We start from the raw sequence: 21278 nt of genomic DNA on the forward strand, positions 1-21278 counted from the left end.
GTGGTAGTGTGACCTACAAATGCTCAATCATTTCATTGCCTTCAAATACTACACACAGTACTGTCTTACTAATTTTGATTCAAGGCTTTGATTTACTACTTTACTTACATTGTCTCCAATTTCAAGTTCAGGTCTGTAAGGATAATGTATATAAAACAGTTCATTTTTCATCATCTTCTTCCTCATTCTACATGGCCCCTCAGTCATATCTAGCATCCACTTATCTAACCTGGAATGAAAACAAAAATAAAAAAACATAGAGTAAGTAAATAATTCCCTAAATTGAGGGGGAAAACAACACGGTGGTACTGAGATCAGTAAGTTCTGTAAGTAGCACAAAAGAATACTATGAGAAACATTACTACCATTTGAAAGATCAATTAAGAAAAAATTGAGATGTAAAACAAGTTATAAAATAAAAAATAAAACATGCAAACAAACAATAAAAGTGATGGTTATTGTATGTGTCCACACATACTTTTCAAATCCTCAATTACTGACACTTTTCGTAGCAGGACAGGTTTCTGTATATGTGTGTCCTATAAATTTCTAATCTTTGATGGTAACAATCAAAGACAGTTTCTTTTACTGTGATATTACAGTTAAATTGCACAAGTCACCACTGTGAACATAAGCTGTCTCAGCCTGCAGCTTCAACCCCGTCCACCAATTCTTCAGCCACTTATGGTAGACACCTGCTTTGATCTTTACACCAGCTTTGTTTCTCTCAATCTACAGTACACAATTTAATCCATCTGGTTCATCCATTACCTCGTCTTCATAAATGTAACAGATTTCATAGTTTTTATCAAAGGTGTCAAGTTTCACTCACTTCAAATACGAATCGCTGCTTGAATCTCATACATAGTAGTAGTTTTGATTCTGGTATCTTCATAACAATTTGTCATCACTCAAGCATAGACTGCTGTTCAATGAAAATGGTGTATACTCCAACCAAAAAACCTTTTGTGGTGCCTGACCAGTACATCATCTGCACCACATGACTGCCAGAATTCATCAACATCATTTGTTTTTTCCGTAGACTCAAACAGAAACCAATTAAAATGAGACAAAATACATATGTAGTAATTACGTAAACACAGCTTGTTTCAGTTGTTACGCTCTGCAGATGACAATCTTTCTGAGATCTTAATAACTTACGGCCCTGGAATACAGTCTTTCAACGTGAAAAACATTCCAAATGTGAGTACTGCTCATAATCAACTTCAGTGATGGGAATTACTACGAATGATAGAAAAACGGTTTTATCTGGGAGGAGACTGGAGTGAAAGATGTAATTATGACCATACTGAACATGAAACTGAGGTGGGCAGGCTTCTTGAAGGATGATACATGCAGGCTTCTTGAAGGATGATATACATATATAAGAAAAAACCTCAAATGTAAGAAAAATTTGTAGGTTACCATTCATACGATTTCTACTAATGAAGCAACTGTTAGTTCAACATACTCCCCAACATAATTGGTCTTGCACAAAATGCATGGCTGCAAAAGCAATCTGTACCCACATCTTCCACAAAACTTTTACAATTAACATCAACACTCTGACAATGCCAACTTACCGACTGCTTGTGACTGGACCCCAAAGGCCCCGCTCTCGTGTCAGTTCCGTCTCAGTCTGCAGCCACTCCTCGAATACGTATCGTTGAGTGTGAGTCTGAGTCTGGTGATGCATCTTTGCCCGTATTTCTACCAACTCCCTTACCAAATTGACATGGTTGAGAGTGTACGTGGCAACGTCAACCATAGATAGATGGGACTGTTTTACACGCAACGTTTCCTCCTTTTTCACCTTCGTTCGACTTGCCAAGCGAGTCAGGCCACCAGTAACTTTCTGGATTTTCTGCAAGGTTGAAATAAATTCTGAATAATACTGATAAAAGATCAAATTTTTAGAAAATGTTTTTAATATCAGTAACAAGAAGAAACAACCAGTGAAAAATGTACACTTACAGATTGTATTTGATTATGTAATTCCCAAGGAACCCTATAAGATGCTTTTCTTTCCATATCCACATAATTGAGCCACAGGCGGGTAGCTGATTCATACACTTGTTCCCTTACAGTGGTCAAATCTGGAGCTTTGTTGTTTGGTGAATTAAGTGTTATTTTAAACACCTATAATGAAAAGAAAAGTAACACATTTTAATCATATTCATGATAATGAACGCTGATAATATTATTCATTATTTTCAACTACAAAGTGTTGTAAGTGATATGGATTAAAATTTTACGTTCTCTCACCTCCTTCCCATGTTAACCAAATGATTATGCAAGAACTGATACAGTACGTATATGCTCACCAATTAAGATTAAATATAATTATGCAAGCATTTTGAAAGTTTCTTTTGTCTACAACAGAAAAATAAGAGCACCTCTGCTTTATTACGAGGGTAATCCCAAAAGTAAGGTCTCCTATTTTTTTTATAAGTACAGAACTCTGTGTGGCAGTTGGTCACACTGTTATGAAGAGTGCTTCACGCGCTATGTACAAACATGCGCACACTGCACTGAGGTGCTCAGTCTTGGCTTGGCAACCGTTGAGAATGGAGCTCCCGTTGGATATTACCGTTAAGTGAGAATTGTGCGCAGTTATTCAGTTTTAGAATGCAAAGGGCACTGCGCTGATTGAAATCCATCGCCAATTGACGGAAGTGTATGGTGAGTTGTGCATGGATATCAAAAAGTTCGTAAGTGTTGTAGAGAGTTTGCAGCTGGTCGGGCCGAAACTCACGACGAACAAAGGAGCGGGAGACCATCAATTTCTGAGGAGACAGTGTTGACGGTTGAGCAAAGCATGTGGTTCCTGAGGTTTCCCGAAGCAACACTCACAGAATTTTAACAGAAGCATTGAACTACTGGAAGGTGTGCGCATAATGGGTGCCAAGTATGCTGACTGAGGACCACATGCGGCAATGAGTTGATGCTTTCAGTGCATTTCTTCATCGTCTTGCAGCCAAACAGGACAACTTTCTGGACTCAATTGTCACGAGTGACAAAACCTGGCCATACCACTTTACACCTGAGAACAAGCAATAATCACGCCAGTGGCAGCATCCTTCTTTGCCAAAGCCGCAGAGATGGCGGCAAGCTGGTATGACATGGGCATACAAAAACTGCCACAGTGTCTACAAAAATGCATTGACAGAAATGGTGATTATGTTGAAAAATAGCTAAATGTTCAAGCTGTAAACTGATGTAAACCATTGTAGAAATAAACAGGTCTATGTACTTACAAAAAAAATAGGAGATGTTACTTTTGGGATTACCCTGGTATTTTATGTCTGAAATGTGCCTCGTAAACCGAAAAACAGTTAAACATGACAAAGATGTGTCAAAGGCAAAAGGAGAGAGATACTGAACATATTGCCAGGAAATCACATCCGTAAAATGTATGAATGAGTAAAGATTTGATATATTTGTGATGTAGTGGATTTCCACTCTTTTGTGGAAGAGTACATACAACAAACACTTACTTATTGGAAACCCTATCATTGTTTAAAACTGATGGTTTGAGGCTATTTCATTGTTATTTCCCATGTGTAAGGTCTTTACATGACTGAAAAACTTTCAAACATTATTTACTTAATAATAATTCTCAGCTATACCGAAAATTCTCAATTTAAACTTTGGTCCTGAGATTTTAATTTCACAGAAGAGAACATTAATTAAGTAAATTAAGAAATACTTGACACCACCTAATCAAAGTGATTATGTTGTAATGATACATTACTTTCAATTCACTACCCCTATTCAGTGGAAGTAATCAAAGATTATCCCATTTTAATGTTACTAAAAGTCACCCAGAAAGACTTAATGGACAACTACCGTATTTACTCGAATCTAAGCTGCACTTTTTTCCGGTTTTTGTAATCCAAAAAACCGCCTGCGGCTTAGAATTGAGTGCAAAGTAAGTGGAAGTTCTGAAAAATGTTGGTAGGTGCCGCCACAACTAACATCTGCCGTCGAATATATGTAGCGCTACACAGGCATGCTTTGCAGGCACAAAGGTAAATACTGGCACCAAAACCTCTGCGTCAGTAAATAAATTAAAAAAAAAAAAGGTGGAAGACGAGCTTTTTTTCTCCGCCCTGAGTTTCGACCACTGCATTTTCATACATTATCCAATGAAGTAAATACAAATTCCGTATTGTCCATCTTTGAATGTAGCAGCATTTCAATGTACTACGAAAATCCGACTGGCAAGACTGTTTGGGATGTTTGTCAATATGGCCAACTCTAAGTTCTGAATTTTTTCCTTCCTGTGAGAAGTGACGGTTGCTAATAGGAACTTTTATGAACTGTGAATCACATGCAGTATTCTCTTCACCATAAGAATAATACGAATAGAAACATTTTGCCATGTATTGTTTCATGTTTGCTGTTATCTCATTTAAATGCTGTCTGCCTAATAAACTACGAAACTAGAGTGAGACATCAGCAAATGCGGAAGAATATACATATCATGTCATGTTTATATTCGTATTATTCTTATGCCTAATAATGATACAGTCAGAAATGAAGCACGACAATTGACTAGATTTTTAAATCTAAGATGACTCTAATTTCTGTGCAGAATGTAATGTACTAAAGAGGAGTCTGCAAAGATTTTCAAACGGAGAAAAATTTTCGCTAAACTCTCGTTCAGATCATCATCTATCATACACAGTCTATTATTTAGTTCTTGTTGATCATTATCAAAGAAAGCAGCAGTGTAAGTAACAACAAATAGCAGTCTCTTGCCATTGTCTCGCTAATGAGACAATTCCTCTCTCTCTCTCTCTTTTTAATTGTAAGCGGCGGTAGCGTGCACAAAAGCAAGCCATGCTGCGAGCGACGACAGGCCATAAACACACATTATCAGAATGCGACAAACAATACATGACACAGTACAGTAATGCATTTTCAGCTTAGAGTGACGTAAACACCTATAACAAAGAGAATGGCACTTATCAGATCAAAGAAAAATAAGCAATCAATTCAAACCAGATGAAGCACGTGAAAAAGGAAGGGTACCCGAATAAATACGGATGGAGCACCTGACACATAGCAATGGCTACCTGGTAAAGCTTAACTGCTAAGCTTACGACTCAAACCAAACTACTGTAGCTGTATCGTCATTCATTCGACCTAAATTGTTTCTCATATTACAATGGACTAACTTTGTTTCGATTTGGAGGTGCGGCCTAAAACTTTTCTCTCCCCTTGAATTTCGAGTCTAATTTTTGAGGTGCGGCTTAGATTCGAGTAAATACGGTATTAACAGCAATAACCTGGGGGAAAAGAAACACCAAATCTTTTGTGAAATGATTTGTCTAACTGTAAGAAATAACATAGATTAGAGAGATATTTAACATGCCGAATGATACTCAAGATCATTTACAGCAGCTGACATACTCATATGTTAGTAAGATGATCAATGAGTGAAATTCCATCAGACAAATATCCTCTCGTATTTTTTAAAACTTTATGATTCTAAGTTAAACATTCAACTTTAAATTCTCAATCAGCACCACATTTGCTGTGCAGCATTTCAAGAATCATTCAAAGGAACCCAAATGTTTCGCTAATCTATTATATTTCTACTTTGAGACAGATGATTTCACAATACATCTGACTGTTTCTTTTTCTCTGTTTTTTAAATTTTCAAATTTGGTTCAGACAAGCATGAAATATAATACACTCCTGGAAATGGAAAAAAGAACACATTGACACCGGTGTGTCAGACCCACCATACTTGCTCCGGACACTGCGAGAGGGCTGTACAAGCAATGATCACACGCATGGCACAGCGGACACACCAGGAACCGCGGTGTTGGCCGTCGAATGGCGCTAGCTGCGCAGCATTTGTGCACCGCCGCCGTCAGTGTCAGCCAGTTTGCCGTGGCATACGGAGCTCCATCGCAGTCTTTAACACTGGTAGCATGCCGCGACAGCGTGGACGTGAACCGTATGTGCAGTTGACGGACTTTGAGCGAGGGCGTATAGTGGGCATGCGGGAGGCCGGGTGGACGTATCGCCGAATTGCTCAACACGTGGGGCGTGAGGTCTCCACAGTACATCGATGTTGTCACCAGTGGTCGGCGGAAGGTGCACGTGCCCGTCGACCTGGGACCGGACCGCAGCGACGCACGGATGCACGCCAAGACCGTAGGATCCTACGCAGTGCCGTAGGGGACCGCACCGCCACTTCCCAGCAAATTAGGGACACTGTTGCTCCTGGGGTATCGGCGAGGACCATTCGCAACCGTCTCCATGAAGCTGGGCTACGGTCCCGCACACCGTTAGGCCGTCTTCCGCTCACGCCCCAACATCGTGCAGCCCGCCTCCAGTGGTGTCGCGACAGGCGTGAATGGAGGGACGAATGGAGACGTGTCGTCTTCAGCGATGAGAGTCGCTTCTGCCTTGGTGCCAATGATGGTCGTATGCGTGTTTGGCGCCGTGCAGGTGAGCGCCACAATCAGGACTGCATACAACCGAGGCACACAGGGCCAACACCCGGCATCATGGTGTGGGGAGCGATCTCCTACACTGGCCGTACACCACTGGTGATCGTCGAGGGGACACTGAATAGTGCACGGTACATCCAAACCGTCTTCGAACCCATCGTTCTACCATTCCTAGATCGGCAAGGGAACTTGCTGTTCCAACAGGACAATGCACGTCCGCATGTATCTCGTGCCACCCAACGTGCTCTAGAAGGTGTAAGTCAACTACCCTGGCCAGCAAGATCTCCGGATCTGTCCCCCATTGAGCATGTTTGGGACTGGATGAAGCGTCGTCTCACGCGGTCTGCACGTCCAGCACGAACGCTGGTCCAACTGAGGCGCCAGGTGGAAATGGCATGGCAAGCCGTTCCACAGGACTACATCCAGCATCTCTACGATCGTCTCCATGGGAGAATAGCAGCCTGCATTGCTGCGAAAGGTGGATATACACTGTACTAGTGCCGACATTGTGCATGCTCTGTTGCCTGTGTCTATATGCCTGTGGTTCTGTCAGTGTGATCATGTGATGTATCTGACCCCAGGAATGTGTCAATAAAGTTTCCCCTTCCTGGGACAATGAATTCACGGTGTTCTTATTTCAATTTCCAGGAGTGTATATTTAAATATATATTGGTGTTGTTTTATTATTATTGTTGTTGTTATTGCTATTAAGAGTTCATAGACCACGAAAAAATGAGCAAGTTTCAATTTATGCTGTGGGTTGATATTTTTTGACATTTCATGTACAAAGCTATCAACTGCTATTTCTGAAATATTTCAGGTTTTCCCTGAAAGAACTAAGTTTTTCTTAATGACCCTGGTTACTTTCACACAAATTAAATCTCTTTTTTCCAAAACTAGATCTCCACTGGCCAATTTGATACCCCATTTTCTAATGCCTCACTATTCATTTGGTTATGAAAATTCAGACAAGAGTTTTCCCTCATATCACTAATAACGTTTTTTCTTAAGTACCCTTATTACTTTCAAGATGCTAAATCTTTCTTTGCAAAACTAAACCTGGTTAATTTGATACCCCTTTTGTCCACTTCTTTGTCTTCATTTCACTATGAGAATTCTGATAAAAGTCCACTGTGCAATTTCTAGGCAGTCTTGTTTTTACTCTGTGCAAACACTCCAAAAAGCAGGCACTAGTGAAGTTGCTATAAAGTGCACATCTACTTCCACAAATAATTTAGCAGATAAACACAAGATAAATATTTATAGCATGTGTTTTATGTCGTATCATTTAAACAATTATGCCTACTCAATGCTGCAATCAAACAAAAGACTTGTGATGCCCATATTTTTATTCACTTCTTTTTTTCATTTCAGGTGATCTGTTATCCTGTGTCTGAAGTGCCTTTTTAATTCCTTTTGGAGATAGTTAATTTTCTGACATATGACATTTATATTAGTGTTGAATTTTCAATTTGTTTTTCATGTTTGGCTTTGTAACGTTCCAGGCTTATGGTTACCACCACCCCTGCATTATGTACTGCTAGATCAATACTCTTGTATCTCCAACTGTAATTAAATTCAATTACTTTTCGATAATAGGAAAAAGGCTTTTAAAAGAATAATAGCAATACCAAACAATAGTAGTTACTACCATACCCTTTGTACCATATATAATCAAAATCAGATTCAGGAAATTAATATAAGGAAAATGTTTAGATAAAAGAATAATATACGTCATTCTCATCATCTGTAAATGGTACAAATTAAATCTCGAGCCTATTTCCCAAAATATAGATAATTGATCATTTAGCATTGAAGAATGCTTATTTCTGCAATTTCAATATTGATGTGATTTTTACGTGTTTAGAAAATGTCTTAAACTTGTTCTCGCAAAGTAGGGAATATTGTAGAGTGTTTGATAATGTTGATAAACTATTTCATATTATAAATTATGTTTTGCATTATTATAGCCAGTAGTACATTGTCGAAAGAGTATAAATATTCGGCCTTGAGTATTGTTAGGACAGATGAGTGTTGGACCCACTAGAGGACAGATCTGTGCATACAGTTGAGATAAGTTCTTGGTGCATGATTCAGGTTTTGATTTACAATAGAGCAATTCGTGTGTTTGACACTGTCTAAAACAGCATATTAGAACAGTGCAGTGACGGATTATTTCGGAGTGTTAAACAGTTTGATTTAACATCGCAAAAGGCAGAATGGTATGTGACTTTATATTCGTACTTTGTTGATTATTAGTGTTGAACAATGCAATGGATCTCACACACTTATTTCTATCAAATTACTGCATCTGGACTATTTAATATCACCAGTGTAGTACGTACTACCATCAGTTAGCTGTAGTAGTAACAACGAGGCTTATTACACCGAAGATTGATAATGAGTTTATAAGATACAGGTTTTGAAGTGAATAAATATATGTACTTACTTTACTTCAGTTGTGGTCTACATCATTGTAGTGAAATCCATTGTCGAAAGAGCATGCAGTCATCGAGGGACACCGAAGGCAAGATATTCACAAGTATTTAAATCATTTTTAACTACTCACTAACCAGTGGGACATTACAGCTTCTATATTTGAACTGGTATTATTGTAACAGCTTGTAGTTTCATTTATTTTCATTCAAATTTGAAAATCATTTGGAGCTGTGTTATCAAATTACAACCATGTGCGTTCCACTTATTACTTCAGATTTTAAGTTGAATTCTGACAGGTTTGAAGACGTGAATTATCTTGCACTGGTATCAGTTCACAGTGTGCAAGTTAAGCTTGTAGCCATGATACAATGGTCTGGTGTGACCAACAAATCGATTTCCTAGCAGGCAACTGTGTTTTGCTAAATTATTTTGACAAACCCAAATAATCATTTTGGCTATATATTTACACATTTTGGATTTAAAATTTAATTTGGATACATTATATTCGTTTATCTCAAACTATAAGGTATATGTGTAAATCAAGTGGGGACTGCATTTGGTGATCTGAGGATAGATTGCTACTCACAATATAGAAGAGATGTTGAGTCACTGAGAGGCACAACAAAAAGATTGCTACACATTTGTGTTATCAGGCAAAAGGCCTTATTCTGCTTGTGGGAGCACGCAGAGACATGGTGGGGACAAGGTAGGGTAGCTAGGTGCAGTTGGGTGGTTTGAAAGACAGGAGGGGAGGGGGTGGCAAGGGTATGGGCGGGGAAGTGGTTGGTTGGTTGGTTGTTGGTATGTTTAAGGGGGACTAAACAGCGAAGGTCATCAGTCCCCCATTCCAAAATCAGGCGAGCCGAAAATCTACGGAGCAGACAAAAACCAAAGGGGGAGGAGACGTCCCCCCAGGCGATAAAAGAACACAAATGCAGCAAGAAACACTACAGACAAGAACAGGACAGAGGAACACCAGACAGAAAGAAACAGAAGAAAGGAGGAAGGCCGGAGACTGGTTGACTGACCATGAGAAAAAAAGGGAAAGAGTCAACCATCTGACGGCACACCAGAACAGCAACAGACACAAGGACAAAAGACACAGAAAGGGAAAGGCGCAGGACTTCCCTAAATCGAACCATAAAAAGGACTACTACGGATAAAATGTAAAACAGTGTCAGCCATGGAGGCATCATCGGATAAAACCAAAGCCAAAGTGCCCGGGAGATTAAAAGATTGCCGGAGTGTGCGCAGTCGAGGACACTCCAGCAAAATGTGGCCGACCGTCAGCCGGGACCCACACCGACACAAGGGGGGATCCTCCTGACGCAACAGATGGCCGTGCGTCAGGTATGTATGGCCGATGCGCAGCCGACACAGGACTACCGAGTCCCGGCGAGAAGCCCGCAGGGAGGAACGCCACACATTGGTCGTCTCCTTGACAGCCCGCAGTTTATTCGGGGCTGTCATGCCACGCCACTCAGCAGCCCACATCCCAATCAGCTTACGGCGCAACACCAGCTGCTGGTCGCGAGCCGTAAGGCCGATCTCCAAAGCCGGGGCGTCGATCGCCCCTTTGGTCAGCCTGTCTACACGTTCGTTCCCTGGGATGCCAACATGACCGGGCGTCCAAACCAGGACCACTGAACCACCAGAACGGGCAATGGTGGAAACAGCCTCCTGAATGGAGGACACCAGAGGAGAGGAGGGATAGCAGCGGTCGATGGCCTGAAGGCTGCTCAGGGAGTCACTGCAGATGACGACGGACCTACCTGAGCAGAAACGCATATGCTCAAGAGCGCGCAAGATGGCCACCAGCTCTGCAGTAAAAATACTGCAGCCAGTTGGCAAGGAGCGTTGCTCAACATGGTCAGAGTGAGCAAAGGCGTAGGCAGTGCGACCATCAACCAGGGAACCATCAGTGTAGACAGGCTCACAGCCCGGAAATGATTCGAGGAGCGCAAGAAAACGGCGACGGAGGGCCACAGGCGGAACCGAGTCCTTAGGGCCCTGTGCCAAATCCAGACGGACAGACGGCCGGGACAAACACCAGGGAGGCGTAGGTGTACAGACCCGGAAGGGAGGCAGAAGAGGGAATGACCCCAGTTCTGACAGCAGGGACTGGACACGGACAGCTACGGAAAGCCCAGACCTAGGTGGGCGGGGAAGTGGAAAAGGAGAGTAATCGAGGAGGGAAAAAGACTAGCGGGTGAGTTGGTGGTATAGAAGGCTGTGTAGTGATCCATTAGGAACAGGGGCTAGTGAAGGTTGATGCGGGGGAGAGGGGCGTGGGGGGGGAGGGTTGGGGGTTGGGAACACGTTCAGAAACTGGCTGGTCCGGCTGTCTCTTGTTCACAGTTTGTCAGTTGCCATTCATGCAGACAGACAGCTTGCTGGTTGTCACGCCTACATAGAATGCAGCACAGTCATTGCAGCTTATCTTGCAGATCACAGGGCTGCTTTCACAAGTAGCTCTGCTTTTGATAAGATAGGTGATGTCTGTGACTGGGCTCAAGTAGGTGGTGGTGGGAGGATGTATGGGACAAGTCTTACATTTAGGTCTATTGCAGGGATATGAGATATTGGGCTAGGAGATGGACAAGGATACTGTATAGGTTTGTTGGGTGGCAGAATAGCAGCATGTGAGGGGCGGGGAAGATGGGTAGGATATTCCGCATTTCAAGGCAGGACTAGAGGTAGTCAACACCCTGGCATAGAATGTGATTCTGTTGCTCCAGTCCTGGGTGGTGCTGAGTCAAGAAAGGAATGCTTTTTTGTGGCTAGACAGTGGGTATGTGGGAGGTGGAAGTGACTGGAAAGACAAGACACTAGAGATTTGTTTATGTACAAGGTTGGGATGGTAATTTTAGTCTGTGAAGGGATTACCGAGACCCTTGGTATATTTGGAGAGCGACTACTTGTGATTACAGATGCAAGAGCCATGAATGGCTACGCTATACGAAAAGTATTTCTTGGTACGGAATGGGTGGCAGCTGTAGAAATAGAGATATTATTGATGACTGGTAGGTTTGACGTGGACAGAGGTACTGATGTAGCCATCCCCAAGGTGGAGGTCAACATCAAGAAAGGTGGCTTTTGGGCTGAGGAGGACTAGGTGAAGCAAATGGGGGAGAAGGTGTTGATGTTCTGGTGGAATGTTGATAGGGTTTCCTCACCCTCGGTCTGGATCATAAAGATGTCATCAATGAGTCTGAACCAAATGAGAGGTTTCGAATTCTGGGTGGTTAGAAAGGTTTTCTCTGGATCGTCCATGAACAGGTTGGCATGGGGTGGTGCCAAGCAGGTGCCCATTGTCATATCACAGATATGTTTGTAGGTATTGCCTTCAAAGATGAAGTAATTGCAAGTGAGGATTTAGTTGCTAATAAAGACCAGATAGGAGGTTGTAGGTTTGGAGTCAGTTGGGCATTGGGAAAGGTAGTGTTCAATAGTGGCAAGGCCTTGCTGCTACTGAACACTACCTTTGGAAGCTACTGGCCACTACCTGTGCATTGGAAATGCTAGTGTAGATGGTGGTGACATCAACAAAGATGAGCAGGGTGCCTGCGATAAAGGTACACGAACTGCAGAGTCAATGGAGGAGACAGGGCTTTGGGTTCAGTCCAATTGGCAGGGTTGGTGACAAAAAGGTCTTGCCACTGTAGGACTGGAGGAAGGAGAAATTTATCAATGCAGGAAAAGACAGATTGCTACATACTGTAAAGAATACATGTCAAGTTGCAGACAGACCAGCCCAAGATGCTGTAGTTGGCAGTCGTGTGTGCCTGAGGTGTGCTTGCTTCTTCGTCTTCTTCTTCTTCTTTTTCTTCTTCTTCTTCTTTCGCGCGCGCGTGTGTGTGTGTGTGTGTGTGTGTGTGTGTGTGTGTGTTTGTGTGTGTGTGTGTGTGTTTTACTGACAAAGGCTGTGGCCAAAAGCTATATGTAAGTGTCTTTTTAATTGTGCCTGTCAGGAACTTGACATATCTTCCTACAGCAAGTAGCAATCTCGTCTTTTCTTGCACTGTTGATATTCCTACCTGTTGTTTCCATTGTCTGAGAAGGAGAGGTTTACTTTTTCAGAAACTTATAACCTTTTATCTTACACTTTATTTGACACCCACTACGTTTGATGCACTAGAAATCATTTCCTGTATGTGTATTTACTTATAACAATGGTGAACAGGGATGATATTTTCATGCTTGTTTGACTACCATTTCAATGTGGATAAAGCTAAAGTTTTTTATGGTTGTTCATAAACAGTAATCAACATAATTTATGAAGTAATAAGTAGTAGTTAAACAGTACCTCTTCAATTGCAGGTTTCTTGCACACGTACAGCTCTTCCCAGACTCTTCGTGCAGCCACTGCCATCAGGTTGTGGCCCTGGTGAGACGTCAACCTATCCTCTGTTTCATCTGTCTGAGGATTTACATGCCACGTTGTTTTTATGTTTGTGTCCAACCTGGAAAGAATTTCATCAATTACTTAAGTTAGACAAATGAAAAAAATCTACCTATCCCATAATACAAAACACATGAGGAAACAACAAAACATAAATTGTATATATGAAGACAAATCACCACTCAATGGCCATTTGCTGCTCAATACATACAAATTTTTCCACTCCAAATTTCCTAGCGGAATAACTGAATAGTTACACCCAAAAGCAAATGTCTGGGAAAACTCATATCAATATGACCCGAAAAGGTTCTGGTCCTATGCAAAATCGCAAAGCAGGTCTAAGGCTTCCAGCGAAGTAGTCGAAGGTAGCAAAACAAAAGCTGAAGGTTTAATTTCACATTTAAGAAATTGTTCACACAGGAGAATCGTATAAACATACCACACTTTGACCATTAAACAGACTCCCATACAGGTGGTAGTAATAAGCATCCATGGCATAGAGAAACAACTGAAAGAGTTGAAAAGAAATAAGCCTCTATGTCTAGGTGGAATCCCAATTCTATTTTAGAATGAGTAACCTACAGCATTGGCCCCTTAGTTAGCTTACATTTATTATGAATCTCTCACCCAATACAAAGTCCCAAGTGACTGGAAAAAAGCACAAGTGACTCCTATGTATAAGAAGAGTAAAAGAACAGACCTGCAAAATTACAGACCAATATCCTTAACATTGGTTTGTTGCAGAATTCTTGACCATATTCTCAGTTTGAATATAATAAATTTCCTTGAGACAGAAAAGCTTCTATCCACAAATTAGCATGGTTTTAGAAAGCATTGCTTGTGCGAAACTCTGCTTGCTCTTTTCTCACAGAATATACTGCAAATTATGGATGAAGAACAACAGGCAGATTCCACATTTCTAGATTTCAGAAAAGCATTTGACATATGGAACAGGTTCCCAGATACGCAAGCAGCTCAAAGGCTTAAGTAATAGAACCCAGTGTTGTTGACCTCGAAGGCGAGTGTTCATCAGGAAAGAAGGGTATTGTTAGGAGTGTCCCAGGCAATTGTGACAAGAGAGTTATTATTTTCTATATACATGAATCATCTAGTGGACAGGGTTGTTTGCTAATGATGTTATGGTGTATGAGTTGAGTAACTGCAGGAGAAAGTGGCAGGCAGATTTTTTAATTAGTAAGATGAATGGCAACTTGCTCTAAATGTGGGAAAATGTAAGTTCATGCAGCTGAATAGGAAAAACATACCCGCAACATTCAGATACAGCATTAGTAGAGTCCTGCTTGATACACTCATGTCATTTAAATATCTGGGAGGTAACGGTGCAAAGCAATATGAAATGGAATAAGCTTGTGAGGGTAGGAGTAGGAAAGAGAAATGGTTGATTTTTGTTTATTGGGGGAATTAAGGGAAGTGTGGTTCATCTGTAATGGAGACCGTGATAGGATGCTAGCACAACCTAATCTCGAGTAGTGCTTGAGGGTTTGGGACCCAAACCAGTTCAGATTGAAGGAAGACTTTGAAGTAATTCAGAGGCAGACTGCTAGATTTGTTACCGATAGGTCTGAACAACATGCAAGTATTATGGAGATACTTCAGGAACTCAAATGGGAATCCCCGGAGGGAAAGCAATGTTTATTTTGGGGAACACTATTGAGAAAATATTGAGAAGTGGCATTTGCAGCTGACTGCAGAATAATTCTTTTGCTGTCAATGTACATGCATGTAAGGACCATGAAGACAAGATACGAGAAATTAGGGCTAACATGGAAGCATACAGACAGTTGTTTTTCCCTTGCTCTCTTTGCGAGTGAAACAGGAAAGGAAATGACTATTAGTGGTACAGGGTACCGCCTGCCACACACCGCTGGGAAGTGATCTGCATAAACATTTGCACCAAAGAAGCTGAAAATAAAGTAGCTGACAAACCAATTTATAGCAAAAAGGCAATACCGTGGTGAAAGTTCCAGACTGCAGACTAGTGGCTACCGAAATAGCTGCGTTATGGGCAGTGTCAGGCTTAATTTCTCATGAAGTTGTGTCAATAGGAGAAAATCTTTTTGAACTTAATGTTTCATGTCCTTGGAATTTTCACTCATTTGAGCTCTCTTTTTGACTGTTGCAACTTTCACGAACACTATTATAACCATAGATACGAGTGGCATCTGATTTCAACAGAGCACACAGCACACAACAAATTTATGCAATCAAATGTTAAAACCTTGTTGCACACATAAAATGAAAAGAAGGGAAAAAAATAGAAGTATAATCTTGTAACAATAGTCTAACAGTAAATTTCTCAGTAAGCTATAGGATGTAGGTGAATCTGTCTGCAGTTTATCCAAGATAAAGTAAGTCATATCATGTTAAAACATTGTGTGTGTGTGTGTGTGTGTGTGTGTGTGTGTGTGTGCGGGGGGGAGGAGAGGAGAGTTAACGGTTACTTCCTGCAAAGAGAGAAAGAGAGCAATATTAATTACTGAGTGACTGTATTTAGACAGGTTTCTTTCTAGAACTGTGTAACATTACTGAAAGATAACATTAGATATCACAAGTAGGGCAGGAAAAAAAGATGATTTATCTATTACGATGTATATTCGTAAGTTTCCCCCAGAAAATGCTGTTCTCTGAACAGTATTTGTATAATTAAAAATTTCTCTTTTTTTTTTCTACTGTGTTTTCCAATACAGCATAAGTTAAGATTTATGGAAACATTGTTATATACTCACATAATTTTCATATCAGATGTGAGTTGCAATAAACAGTATGTTAGGCAGCCGACAAAATCCAGTTCATGATTTCCTGCACCAAAGATTAGACCTCTGAAATCAATAATGCCCAGAATTAAATTAAATACCTTTGGAAATACTATTCTAAGTAAAAACAAAAGATAAGGTAAATACTGTATGTAATTGTAAACTGCAGAGAAGCAAAGTAAACACAAATACAATGTGTAAAATGGCAGATACAACAACCTTAATTCCAACTGCGAGACAAGAGAATTTCGACATCTGTGCCACTATATAAGTCATTTGGATCAACTTCGTCATCAATGGATACCTCAACCTTCTCAATGTATGTCACCTCCTGCAGTTTCCTTTAACTTTCCCTGAACATTTTTCAGTATCTTGTAATACAAAATTATTTCCTGGGTGCTGCTTTTATACAACTTCAGTTACAGACTCCATTTCTTAAAATTTACCTTGAGTTATTCCTTATCTTTTCCCTCCCTCTTCTCCATCTCACTGTCTTTTATCTTGCCATTATTTCATTCATTTATTTAGTGATGTGATTATCCTTGGCACAAATACTATGAATATTCCCTCTCCTCTCAATTATTTCCATTCCATTAGCTCTCTTTTACAGTTACGAAGACCATTTCATTCACCTCAGTACACAGTTCACCATCTCTGATAACATTTAAATCACTAGAATTTTCAACACCCCTAACCCCCGAATAGTTTGCTGGAAACAAACCTGTGATTCCAAATCTTATGAGCAAGTGTTTGATGCATATCTCGAGAACAAACATGACTGTTTTCTGTTCTGGCACATGATATTCACTGCCACTTTCTGCCGCATGTAATTCAGCATAATTTTATTCATCAAATCCTTTGAAAAGTCTTCAAATGTTCCCTTCTCTTTGGATGAATGACATCTCAGGATCAATTTATTGACATTTAAACAAATATTTGTGTGTGATTGTGGATCTGCGATAACAGCACAATCTGAGTTTACTTTTGTTAATATCAGCAAAGTTCTGACTGTGTAACTGAAGACAGCAATAAGATACTTTCTTATCCAACAGAACACAACTTGTAACCATTGTAGTGCCAACACGTTGATCATGCTTCCCCAAATTTCTCTCTCCCACCTACGAGAAAATAATCCCTTAAAATGAGGATATTTGTGGCTGGATTGGGAATTCTTTGATAGGAAGGACACGTAATATTTTCTTAGATGGAGACTCATCAACATATGCATAAGTAATTTCAGCTGTGCCCCAGGGAAGTGTATTGGGACCCTCACTGTTCACACTGTACAATAATGACTTTGCAGACAATATTAATAGTAACTTCAGGTTTTTTGCAGATGGTGCCATTATATACATTGAAGTACTGTAGAAGAAAGCTGTACAAATATTCAGTCAGCTCATATAATATTTCAAACAGGTACAAAGAGTGGCAACTTGCTTTAAATGTTCTAAGGTGTAAAGTTGTGCAAAATGGAAAAAAAACAACATAATATTCTATGAATATAGTATCAATGAGTCAAAGTTGGTATCAATAAACTCATACAAATACCTGGTTGTAACACTATGAAGAGTTATGAAATGGAACAATCACATGGGTTAAGTCATAGGGAAAGCTTGTGGCAGACTTCGGTTTACTGTTATAATACTAGCGAATGCAGTCAGTCTAAAAAGGAGTACAAAAGACTTGTGTGATCCATCCTAGAACACTGCTCACGTGTGACCCATCCTAGAACACTGCTTACATGTGTGATCCATCCTAGAATACTGCTGACACATGTGACACCTATACCAAATAGGACCAACAATATTGAATGTGCACAGAAAAGGCCAGTACAAATGGTCACAGGTTTGACCTGTGGCAAAGTGTAACAGAGATGCTGAAGAAACTGAAGTTGCAGGCACTTGAACATGGGTCTAACTGTCCAAAGAAAGTCACTTCACAAAGTTTGAAGAACTGGCTTTAAATGATCACTCTAGGAATGTACTACAATTCCCTATATATCACTCTCAAGGGAATCAAAAGGACAAGATTAAATTAAATACAGTGTACAGAGAGGCTTTTAAGCAATCCATACATGAATGGAACGGGAAGAAGCCCTAATAACTGGTGCAATAGGAAGTATCCTCTGCCATGCACTTCAACTTGGTTTGCAGAGGACAGGTGTAGATGTATATGTAGACAGGTTCATTGAAAATTGACCCCTGATGCTTTTTATCAATATTTGCTCTATAACATAAATCAGGATCTCCACTGTTTCTATCAGTGCTAGTTCCACACTGATGAGTCAAAATGTTATGATGACATGCTTAATAGTGTGTTGGTGCACCTTTGGAAAACAGTACAGCTGTGATTTTGAACGGCATGGATTCGACAAGTGTTTGGTAGGTTTCTGGAGGTATATGGTGCTAGGTGTCTACACACAGATCGTGTAATTTCTGTAAATTATGGACTGGTGGTTTGTGGGTGTGGAGTTGGTGCCTGATAGCATTCCAGAGGTGTTCCATGGGGTTCAGATTAGGTGAATCTAGTGACTAAGACACCAGTAGAAATTCACTATCATGCTCCTCAAACCGCTCCAACACAATTCTGGCCTTGTGGCATGGACAGTCATCCTGCTGGAAGGCGCATGCTACCACTGTCGGTGAAGACATCAGGCACGAAGGGATGGAGGTGGGGGTGGAGGTGGTCTGCAATAATTGCGTAATCCACAACTGTTTTGGTGCCTTCAATTAGCGCGACAGGTCCTATATAAGACAAGGTAAATGTCATCAATAGAATAATACTGCCTCCACTGGCATGTGTTCGAGGCACAGGACAGATAGTGAGCAGCCGTTTGCTTGGGTTATGGATATCTTGACAGGACCATCAACCTAGTGTAACAAAAAAATGGTGATTCATCCGACCAGGTGACACATTTCCATCCATACGCAATCCAACCTTGATGACACTGTGCTCACTGCAATTGTAAATGATGACATCACTGGGTCAACATGAGAACACAGAGCTTCATCTGCTGTGAAGCCCCACATTCAAAATTGTGTGCTGAACTGTGTGCTCCAAAGCACTTATGCCCATACCAGCATTGCACTTTGTCATCAGATCTGCTGCAGATGCCACTTATCCTGCTTTACAGAGTGGAAAAACCTCTGAGCTCCCCTTTCATTACATGATAAAGTGTGCACATCTGGCACCTTGAAACCCACTCCTGTATTCAACCGTCCATCAAAACGTTTCCACAGGTCCTCAGAACAGTAGCACGTGAACAGCTGTCCAGCTTCACCACCTCCAAGATACTTATTCCCATGTGCCAGACCATAGCACTCTGCCCCTTGTCAAAGTCGTTTAAGTAAATGGATTTCCCCATTTTTGGCCCCTACAGTCACTAGAACTACACCAATTTGTAATCCATTCAATTACACAGTATGTTGCTCAATGCTGCCCTTCAACAAATGAAGTGGAATGATGACTTTCTGACATCCAAACAAAGCAGCTCAGAAGGACATCTAGATTAGCAATGCACAATCATATCACAATTGATAAAGTTCATAAGTTATATGAAGTACCAGCAATAGTAAACACGATCAGAGAAAGCCTTGTATGATGATATGGGCATGTTCTTAGAGCAGACACAACAACAGTAGCAAAGACTAGTTTTAGTTTGAGAATACATGGTAAACAGCCTGTAGGACAACCCACGTAGGAATGGCTTGATAGGTTGCACAGAGATCTCTAGATTTCAGGGCTGCACCCTCATCCGGCACTAGATTGGATTTAATGGCAACAGAGCACTAAAACAGTGGACCTCGCCAGCAAGGAGGACAAATGCCAAGGAAGAAGACGACTGTCACTAGAATGATTCTCCATTTGTGCATCATAACCACAATGCCACCAGATGACTCAATGTCACAGTTGGTTGGTTGATAGTTATGGGACTAAACAACAAGGTTATCAGTCCAACAACATAGGAAAAGAGAGACTGCTACTTACTGTAAAGAATACACATTATGTTGTAGACAGGCACAATTATTTGTTCGACTTATGAACGTATGCAGTAGTGGTAAAATCGAGACACTAACACAATACTGATGCCGGAGCTGAGAAATAATTTAAAGAGGAGTGAGTGTATGGGTCAGACTGGCACGCAGGTCAGAGCAGACAAGGGGTCCCCAACAACTCATATGTGGTGAGAGAAATCTTGCCAATTAAGAGGATAATAGTAACAGTGAGAAGGCTAAAAGGGTAATGGAAATCAAATGAAACTTCCTGGCTGATTAAAACTGTGTGCCTGACTGAGACTCAAACTTGGGACCTTTGCCTTTTGTGGACAAGGTAGAGCTCTTGCCTGCGAAAGGCAAAGGTCCCGAGTTCGAGTCTCGGTCTGGCACACAGTTTTATTCTGCCAGGTAGTTTCATATCAGTGCACAGTCCATTGCAGAGTGAAAATCTCATTTTGTAATGGAAATGACTCAGACCAACAATAGTAGAAGGAGCGGAAAGAAATAATCAAGCTAGTGGGTGGATGGGGCCAGTGTGCATCCCCCCCCCCCCCCCCCCCCCGCACTCTGCAAGTGACAGGGGCCAAACAAGCTGACAGTCAAAATGTTCTCTCTCATCAGTGAAATGCTCTTGTTTTTAAAATCATGTGTTAGAGAAATAAGCCTTTCGGTCCAGTTCACTCAATTATATCTCCGTACACCCCATTAATACTCTCACTCAGAGCTTGACAATGAAGGATGGAACACACATTTCCTGCAAAATTATTTGAAAATAGCAATTAATTCCTGCACTCGCAGCAGCTGGGAAATTAATGTGTGTCATCAGGCAAATGGCAACATTTTCTGGAAATCCATTTCCTACTCAGGTGAAGACTGAAGAAGACTTTGCCATAATATGATGAGTACAAAACATATTGAAAGGTAGCTTCAAGAAAGCACTGAAACTTAGCTGATAACATGAGATAACAGAAAAAAATTCACTGAGGAAGCCCGCATTCTCATGATGTAATTTTGGTAACATTATCCAACTTTCACATTGTAGAAAATATGTTTGGGATGACAGGCACCTCTGCTTAAAATACTTACTTGCTTCCCACGTTTCTCTGATAAAACACATCTTGTAGTCTACCATTTATTTATTTCACATACAGGTTTTTAAGAATAACACTGGATAAAATATAAACAACAACATGTAATT

General features: G+C 40.8%; 1 protein-coding gene across 1 annotated transcript in view; it reads right to left on the reverse strand.

Moving 5' to 3' along the window:
* The window catches only part of LOC124619168 (WD repeat and FYVE domain-containing protein 3), a 297546-nt gene that overhangs the window by 96414 nt on the left and 179854 nt on the right, over positions 1–21278 (reverse strand). The window contains exons 34-38 of the mRNA XM_047145406.1: positions 16059–16151; positions 13216–13372; positions 1975–2139; positions 1584–1864; positions 109–229 (exon numbers count right to left, since the gene is read on the reverse strand). Of these exons, the coding sequence (XP_047001362.1) occupies positions 109–229; positions 1584–1864; positions 1975–2139; positions 13216–13372; positions 16059–16151 (817 nt within the window). The remainder of the gene's footprint in view (positions 1–108; positions 230–1583; positions 1865–1974; positions 2140–13215; positions 13373–16058; positions 16152–21278) is intronic.

This window comes from Schistocerca americana, chromosome 1 (assembly GCF_021461395.2).
Source record: "Schistocerca americana isolate TAMUIC-IGC-003095 chromosome 1, iqSchAmer2.1, whole genome shotgun sequence".
In the NCBI taxonomy this organism is placed as follows: domain Eukaryota; kingdom Metazoa; phylum Arthropoda; class Insecta; order Orthoptera; family Acrididae; genus Schistocerca; species Schistocerca americana.